Here is an 8,041-nt window from a genome sequence, read left to right on the forward strand (position 1 = left end):
ACTGTCTCAAAAGGACGAGGGCTAGGGATGCACCCTGAGGGACAGGTTGTTGGCCTAGCATGGACAGACCCTGAGTTCCATACCTAGCACAAGATATCGGAGGGAGGGAAGTTGATTTTGCTGGGTGGGCCATAATAGTTAGGCCTGTGATCCCAGCACTGAGAGGCTGAGGCAGGAGGATCACTGCCTAAGTAAATGATGAGGAAGGGGAGGGGCAACCAAAGAGAGAGACAAAGAGAGAAAGAGAAAGGGAGAAGGAAAGATTCTGCCTCCACAGGTTCAGATAGTGTGAGGTTCTGCATTTCTGAGCACTTCTGCATCCTGTCCATATGGATGGACAATGAACCCTAGGAAGCACAATTCCTCTCCCTCACCCCTCCCATCCCATCTGAACTGAAAGGCCTATGTAAAGGCCATGGGGAGGTGGGGTGGGAGAGCCAGGGTGAGCGTGCTCAGCCTGTTCTTCCCATTCTTCTCCTCTAACCTTCTCCACTTTTCAGTTCCTAGACTTAGTCTACAAGAAGTTCTGGTTTGATTCCAGCAAAGACGAGGTAAAGCAGACTCAGACCAAGGAGCAAGGGATAACCCCCATCAGTTCAGGGAGGTGGGGTAGGCTCTAGCCCTGCCTGAGAGCCAGCAAAGGCCTCTTCTCGGTCAGGGTGAGTATGAGCAGGACGTGGACTGGTGGAGCAAGCTATCCTGGGCCACGGGCAATGAAGACAAGTCCCTGAAGTACAACTACAAAAGCTACCATACCCTAAAGGTTTGGAGAGTCCTGGGAAAGGGGTAGAACAGAGCCTCCATTGGGAGGGGCTTGGAAACTTACTTAGCCTTGCTTTGTCAGGGAACTACCAAATGGCAGAACTGTTTTTGCCTTGTCTGAAATGAGATCCCGTGTAGTACAAACAGGTCTCCGGCTTGCTGGGTAGATGTAGATGCCCTTGAACTCCTGAGCCTCCTGCCTCTACCGCCTGAGCACTAGAACTGCAGCCATGCATTGAGCACTAGAACTGCAGCCATGCACCACCAATTCAGCTTAGAGCAGGGATCCTGTTAGACGAGCACTCTCCCAGGCCTTCGAACTTTACCAGAAGCCCAAGGGGGATGGCCCCGTGATAGGGGAATTCAAGGCGTATCTATAGCAGCTTGGCTCCCTGTCTCTCTGTAGCTCATCTGTCACCAAAGGAGGGGGACTTTCTATATTATCCCCTAAGAATACCAGGGACCCTTCCAAAAGCTGTTTCATCTGAAGCAAACAGTGGGGCTCCTGACAGGGCAAACTCTGAGGGAAAGGCTTGGGTGCTCATAGTCTCTTCCTCTCAATTCCCCAAATGGTTCCTCAGCAACCCATGTCCTGCACACACCCCTACAGGTATATGACTGTGAGCTGGAGACCATTCAGGCCTTCCAGGGCCTGCAGGACTTTTGCCAGACCTTCAAACTTTACCAAGAGAAGCCCAAGGTGGACAGCCCTGTGGTAGGGGAATTCAAGGTATGTCTATGCTAATTTGGCTACCCGTCTCTCTGTAGCCCACCTGTCCCCAAAGTCTCTAATAAAAGCCCTGACACTCTGCACATCCCCGAGGATGCCAGGGCCCGAGAAACAGCTCCAGAAGTAGAGCAACACAGACCGGTCTATGCAGGCAGGGACTAAGGAAGGCAGGACCTTCAGACTCCCAGGCCTGGCTCATGCTGGTCCCCTAAAGACACAGATGTGTTCAAACCTGAAGGGATGGGTGTGCAGAGCTGACATCAGCAGAGTCTGGGAACACCTAGTAGCTTTGAGTGCTTTTGCCCAGTGTCCCTTTAAACTCAATGGTCCCTTCCTAAAGACTCCTGCTGCTCACCCTTAGCCCAACAGCCCCCTCCCCCAGTTATACCCAAGCGGCTGGGGTTCGGGGGCACTTTACAAAGTTAGCCTAGCACTGCCAATGCCTTCTCACTCCCAGGGCCTCTTCCGAATCTACCCCTTTCCTGAGGACCCAGATGCCCCTAAACCTCCACGTCAGTTCTCGGCTTGGCCTGAGATCGAGGACTTCCCTCAGATGTGCTTGGTACGAGTGTACCTGATTCGAGCCATCAACCTGCAGCCACAGGACTACAATGGCCTGGTAAAAAAAAAAGAAAAAAAGAAAAAAAAAAGGCCCATCTGTGTCTAATGGCCCCCACCACATGCCCAAATCATGCCCAAATCACGGTGATGCAGTGCCTTAGGCTGTTTACACCCACCCAGCCACCCCCACCGGCATCGCCTACTCCCACCCTCCACCTCCCTGACCAACCTTGACTGACTCCCCTCCTCCTTCCTTCCCAGTGCGACCCTTATGTGATCCTGAAACTGGGACAGACAAAACTCGGCAGCCGGGACTCATACCACCCCAACACTCTAGACCCCATCTTTGGCACGTGAGCTGCCGCCCAGTCCCCCATGCTGTGCTAGTAGGCAGAGGCATTCCCTCAGAGCCTCCATGGTCCCTGTAAGCAGCATCTCACTGCCTCTTAGGGGCTCCATAAACCGATGATCCCAAAGACAGGCACTCCATGCCTCAGCCATCTTACTTTCAAGTTACTTTCAGCCATGTTCAGGGAAATGGGATGCTGGGTAGACAAACCTGTCCTGTGCTCTGCTGCCTACGTTCACTGTGGATGGAGGAAGAGGTGGAACAGGGACACTCAAGCAGAGTGCATGCTCACAGCCACTCTGCAATGCCTTGACTCTAGGATGTATGAGCTCACCTGTAACATCCCACTGGAGAAGGACCTGGAGATCCAGCTGTATGACTTTGACCTAATTACTGCTGATGATGAAATTGGAACTACAGTTATTGACCTTGAGAACCGACTTCTGTCTGGCTTTGGGGCCCGTTGTGGGCTCTCTAAATCCTACTGCAAGTGAGTGAGGACCCATTCGGCAAGCAAGCAGCTTCCAGAGAAGTAGCTGGGACCTGGGCTAGACCTGCCTCTCTGCTCATGCTTCTAGCACCTTCGCCTGAAGCTCAACACAGTGGGAAGGACCTGTTCCTTCCTATCTGTTTCTCTTGCATACTCCCACAGGTCAGGGCCCTTTAAGTGGAGGGATCAGATGACCCCGAGCTACCTTTTGTACCGATATGCCAAACAGAAAGGGCTGCCTCCACCCGTATTTGACCTTGAGGGAGATTCAATTTACTACAATGGGGAAAAGTTCAAGTTGCAGAGTTTTGGTGAGCCCAGCACACTTCCAGACGGCACAGGGGTAGGGTAGCCTCAGGGAACCAGTAAGGACTCGGGCAGAGGGAGAGAAGGGCAGTTTGCCCTTGGGTAGAGAGCCACAGACATTTTTCCAATTTTCCCCTTTCTTCTCATAGAAGGCGACCATAGCCAAACATCCTGGCAGGGCTGGGGAAGGTGCTCAGATGGGAACACTAATGACTTCATGAGCCTGTCTCCCATCCAGAGCCCACACCCCCCACCTATGAGAATTTGGGGCCTAAGAAGGAGCGCCTGGCACTGTACATCCTAAACACACAGGGGCTGGTTCCTGAGCACGTAGAGACTCGCACACTGCACAGTAACAGCCAGCCAGGTATCGACCAGGTATGTGACTGGAGAGGCTGTTGCTGCCTCCTGTGGACTGGACTGGACTGGACCAGGAGATATGGGTCACAGTCCACAGTGTGAGGCAAGGCAGGCTGACAGCTCACGTAGGTGCACGGACAGAAAGAAGCCAAGCATGCTTTGCACGTTAGCAGAGAAGATGTTCCAGTGGAGAGGACTTCACACCCGGAAGGGCCGTGAAATGGAGGCCTCACAACAGTTGTGGGAAGCTCTCGGCTGTCTTAGAAACCATCAGTGCCACTGTTTTGCTCTCCTGGGTGTAGGGAGGTGGTATCACAGATCAGAGGGCACAGATACACAAACCGCAGTTCTGGCTGTTTAACTGCAGGCTGTCTTCTCTGTGAACCTGGGGACACAGACACCCCACCACCACCACCAAGAGCACCTTAATTATCCCTCACTGTCCCACCATCAAGATGGCTTCATCTTCCATAAATCTTTTATATTCATCAAGTCTTATGTTGAGAAAATTTTAAAATAACCATCCTCATTAAACTGACTTTCTCAAAATGGGTCAACTTTGAGAAATTTAAGTGGGTCAGGTGGTTTGACAGGCAGAACATATTTACCTGTTTCCCACGGCTTGGGGAGCCACCCTTTCCCTTCCTTCTCTTACCATTTACACCACTAATTCTCATATTGTCTATCCATCTGTCTGTCTCTCTCAACTCTACTTTGTGGCTGACTTAGTATCCTTAGGTTGTGGCCTTCCGATCTAGTCTCCTCTACTTAGGGCTTCCATGCTGTGAGTAACGAGGCCCAGCCCCAGCACGGATCCTACCAACCGTCTAGCATGACCTCCTCCCCTACTACCCAGCCATAGTGAGAGCTCAATGCCAATTGGTGCTCTCCAAGCCAAATCCTTCACCCTTACTCACTTGCCTTCCCAGCCAAAACCTAAAGGAACAGGCAGGTAGTCACTGTCACCTCCCAGGAGGTGATACTTGTCACTTGTCATCTCTAAGCCCTGTCCCTGGGTGGTGGATCAGTCCATGTGCCACACTATTCAAGTCCAAAGAGACCAGCAATCCCCGACCAGCAAATCCATTCTGACTCTAGGGAAAAATACAAATGTGGGTGGATATCTTCCCCAAGATGCTGGGGCCTCCTGGGCCAGAAGTCAACATCAGCCCCAGGAAGCCTAAACGGTGAGTATGCTAACACTCAGTTCCTGAGCATGGGGCTCCAGCTCAGCCCCCAGGGTGCGGGGTGCCTCTGCCCACAAGCCCGTGCAACAGGAATTCCCAATCGAGTTTAGAAGGAGCTTCACTGCCCAAGTCCAGGACCCGTGCGCAGCTCCTCCCTTAGCGAGGCTGTTTGTGGCTGTGGGGCTGGTCCTCATCCCAGCCTCAGAACACAGTGGCTGCAGGTACCAACTGCGTTGTATCATCTGGAGCACGGCTGAAGTGGACCTGGTCCGAGAGACTTTCAGTAGAGACAAAATGAGTGATATCTACGTGAAAGGGTAAGGCAGGCGGGGAGGAGGTCTCCAGAGGGCCTCCTAGTTCCCTGGTTCTGTTACCCTGCTGGAGCTCCCAAGGGGAACACCTCTGCCACCACCTGTGTCTAGGGGATGGGGACCACACACAGGAGCCCAGGTGAAAGGACTCTGTCCCCAGGTGGCTCTTTGGGCTAGAGAAGGATGCTCAGAAGACAGATGTCCACTATCACTCCTTGACTGGGGAGGCCATCTTCAATTGGAGGTTCATCTTTAACATGGACTATCTGATGACGGAGCGGGTATGCGTCCAAAGCCAGAAGGTAAGGAAAGGGTGCCGAGGGGAAAGAGTCCGAGGCCCCAAGAGATCTCTCCCTCCTTTCAGAGACCTGCAGGCTGTTATAGGATGTGTCCTCAGGCAGAACCCCTCTTCCTTGATAGTCTGTCACTAGTGGACCAGTGGGTATCTGAGGGAAATGTCCAAGAGGCAGGCCTCTAACAGCCTTCTGCTGTCCTTCAGGACTACATATGGAGCCTGGATCCCACATCAGTGAAGTTTCCGGCTCGACTTATCATCCAGATATGGGACAATGACTTCTTTTACCCAGATGACTTCTTAGGTGAGGTTCAGATGTAAGGAACTTTTGTAACAAGGGATAAGGAACTCCTTTTGCTGACAACAATCTTTCTCTGGGCTCAGGGGTCTTGGAGATGGATTTATCAGACATGCCCCTTCCGGCTAAGAACAGCAGGCAATGCTCCCTCAAGATGATGGAGACGGAATCCAAATGGCCCTTCACCCCACAGAAGCATATCTCTCTCTTTAAGAAGACCAATGTAACTGGATGGTGGCCTTGTCAGGTCCACGAAGATGACAAGTGGCGTTTGTCGGTAGGGGATGGGGAACAGGTTTGGTGAATAGGATCTCTCCAGCAAAGTCCTGGGGGCTGTAGCCAAACCTCTTCTCCTTTGTGGAGGTAGGAAGTGGTCCTGAAATGACCTTGCCCTACTGTCTGATATAATAGCCCCTGCTCCATCCTTTGGTGGTCCTAGGGTAAAATCAAGATGACCCTTGAGATGCTGTCAGAGAAGGAAGCTCTAATCAGGCCAGCCGGGCAAGGCCAGTCCGAACCCAACCAGTTCCCTACACTTCATGCTCCTGAGTAAGGGCCCTGGAGGGTGGAGGCACAAGCCCAGATTTTTCCTCCTTGGTATAGGGTGGTAGCTAGTGGGCCTCCATGTGGAAAGGGACAGCTACTTCCTCCTCCATGGTTAAGTTGACATCAGAAATAAGACTTAAGGTTGAGTGTAAGGGGCTCCCCCATCAGTTAAAAAAGGGAAGCCCTTTGCTCTCGATCACTTGACCTGAAGATTGCTCTTGCCCTCCATTCCCGGCATCTACTGTCACGGGCAGGCGAAATGACTCCTTTTTACTGTGGTACCGGTCACCTATTAAAAACTTCTGCTATGCTGTCTGCAAACGCTACCGCTCCAAAATCATTTGCTTGGTGGTGATCCTGGTTATAGGGTTTATATTGTTCAAATTCGTCTATTCAGCTCCGGTGAGTGCCAACCCGTGGGGAAGGGACAAAGGTGGGGGCCACTCTGGCATTAGTTCTCAGAGCACACTGAAGTTGCTACTTTAGGCTACTCTGGTGTCTCTTTTCTCTAGAACTATTTAACCATGAACTGGATCAAACCTAAACTTCGGCTGTATCCGCCCATTAAAATAGTCAACGTCATCGGTTCGGTGAATACCAGCAGCCTCAACTCGTCCTTGTTTACCATGGAAGGCTCAAAGCTGAAGCCTTTAAAAGACCATGGGCCAACATTGGTCAAGTACCCAGGAATCACGTAAGAGATGTCTTCCCAGAGATTCCAGCTCCTTCCTCTCACCAGCCAAGCACCAAGCACCCTGTGTCTTGGGTTTCCAGGCAGATCCTTGTTTGAGTTTTGTAGGAAATGCCCGAGGGGCTGTGCACACTGACGCACATGTTTAGAGACCACTTCTGACAAGAGCAAAGCTATAATTTTCTACTGAAATAAATGTTTTTTCCAACAGAGCCACCTTAAGACTTGGGGGTTGGGATCGAAGACAATGTGAAAGGCTGAAAATGGCATCACTTTGAGAGTTGGGGAGCAACATTGCATTTAATCACCCTATCTAGTGTGAGGTAGGAGAAGGGTAACTGTGTACCATACACGGAGGTCATGGCTTCTACCTAAGTTTGAGTGCACAGGAGCCACACCACCTCCAGTACACACTCTGGGGCTACAATACCCAGAAAGACAGCCTCTTTCATCATGGAAAACATTTGCTTCTGTAACAAAAACCAAGAGCTGGGCAGGATGCTGATTGGGGTAGGTTTTGTTTTTAATTTGTTTGGTTTTTTGTTTTTAATTTTTCAAGTCAGGGTCTCTCTGTGTCATTCTGTCTATCCTGGAACTTGCTCCATAGACTAGGCTGGCCTCAAACTCAGAGACCCACTGGCCTTTGCCTCTAAGTGCTGGGATTAAGGGTGTGTGCCACCACCACCTAGCATGGGCGGTTTTCTTCTACACGTTTCTCAAAGGGGAAAAGTTTAGTTCCCAGGCAATGCGGGAACTGTAGAGCCTATCTTCCGGCCTTCTTCCAAAGCATCAAGGCGCTTACGAGCAGTAGTCACACTAACCTGACTCACTCTCTCTTTTCCTGTGAGCAAATCCTTTCAGTCCCATGGCTGAGAGTCCTCTCAACAGGCCACCCAGGTCCTCTACTACAGGATTCACCCAAGCTCCCTTTGAGCTCAAAACAGACAAAAACTGCAATTACCTTTCAGTACTCTGATACTAGGGCCAACCTCTCTGTCCCAGTTGTCCCTGGCTTCCCCTTGCTATTCTGCTACTGGGGGCTGGTGTGAGGCTTTCTGCACCCCATCTATTTTTCTCCTGCATAAAGACAACACAGACTATCCTGATTAATTAAGACGGGGCTGAGAAAATGAACTCTCCCCTGCAACCAAATGA

The 8,041-nt window shown here is 51.2% G+C and overlaps 1 protein-coding gene across 2 annotated transcripts in view; it reads left to right on the top strand.

Moving 5' to 3' along the window:
* Fer1l5 (fer-1-like family member 5) overlaps positions 1–7,096 on the top strand; it is a 54,877-nt gene extending 47,781 nt beyond the window's left edge. For both annotated transcript variants that reach the window (XM_087567595.1, NM_001431348.1), the window contains 16 exons: positions 501–551; positions 659–763; positions 1,373–1,492; positions 1,950–2,111; positions 2,315–2,406; positions 2,722–2,892; positions 3,055–3,203; positions 3,437–3,576; positions 4,657–4,745; positions 4,967–5,062; positions 5,217–5,358; positions 5,556–5,655; positions 5,736–5,926; positions 6,089–6,198; positions 6,450–6,597; positions 6,708–7,096. In XM_087567595.1, coding sequence (XP_087423721.1) covers positions 501–551; positions 659–763; positions 1,373–1,492; positions 1,950–2,111; positions 2,315–2,406; positions 2,722–2,892; positions 3,055–3,203; positions 3,437–3,576; positions 4,657–4,745; positions 4,967–5,062; positions 5,217–5,358; positions 5,556–5,655; positions 5,736–5,926; positions 6,089–6,198; positions 6,450–6,597; positions 6,708–6,893 — 2,052 coding nt within the window. In that variant the 3' untranslated portion in view covers positions 6,894–7,096. The remainder of the gene's footprint in view (positions 1–500; positions 552–658; positions 764–1,372; positions 1,493–1,949; positions 2,112–2,314; positions 2,407–2,721; positions 2,893–3,054; positions 3,204–3,436; positions 3,577–4,656; positions 4,746–4,966; positions 5,063–5,216; positions 5,359–5,555; positions 5,656–5,735; positions 5,927–6,088; positions 6,199–6,449; positions 6,598–6,707) is intronic.
* Positions 7,097–8,041: the final 945 nt, after the last annotated feature.

This window comes from Rattus norvegicus, chromosome 9, assembly GCF_021556685.1.
Source record: "Rattus norvegicus strain SHRSP/BbbUtx chromosome 9, alternate assembly SHRSP_T2T, whole genome shotgun sequence".
NCBI classification, from domain to species: domain Eukaryota; kingdom Metazoa; phylum Chordata; class Mammalia; order Rodentia; family Muridae; genus Rattus; species Rattus norvegicus.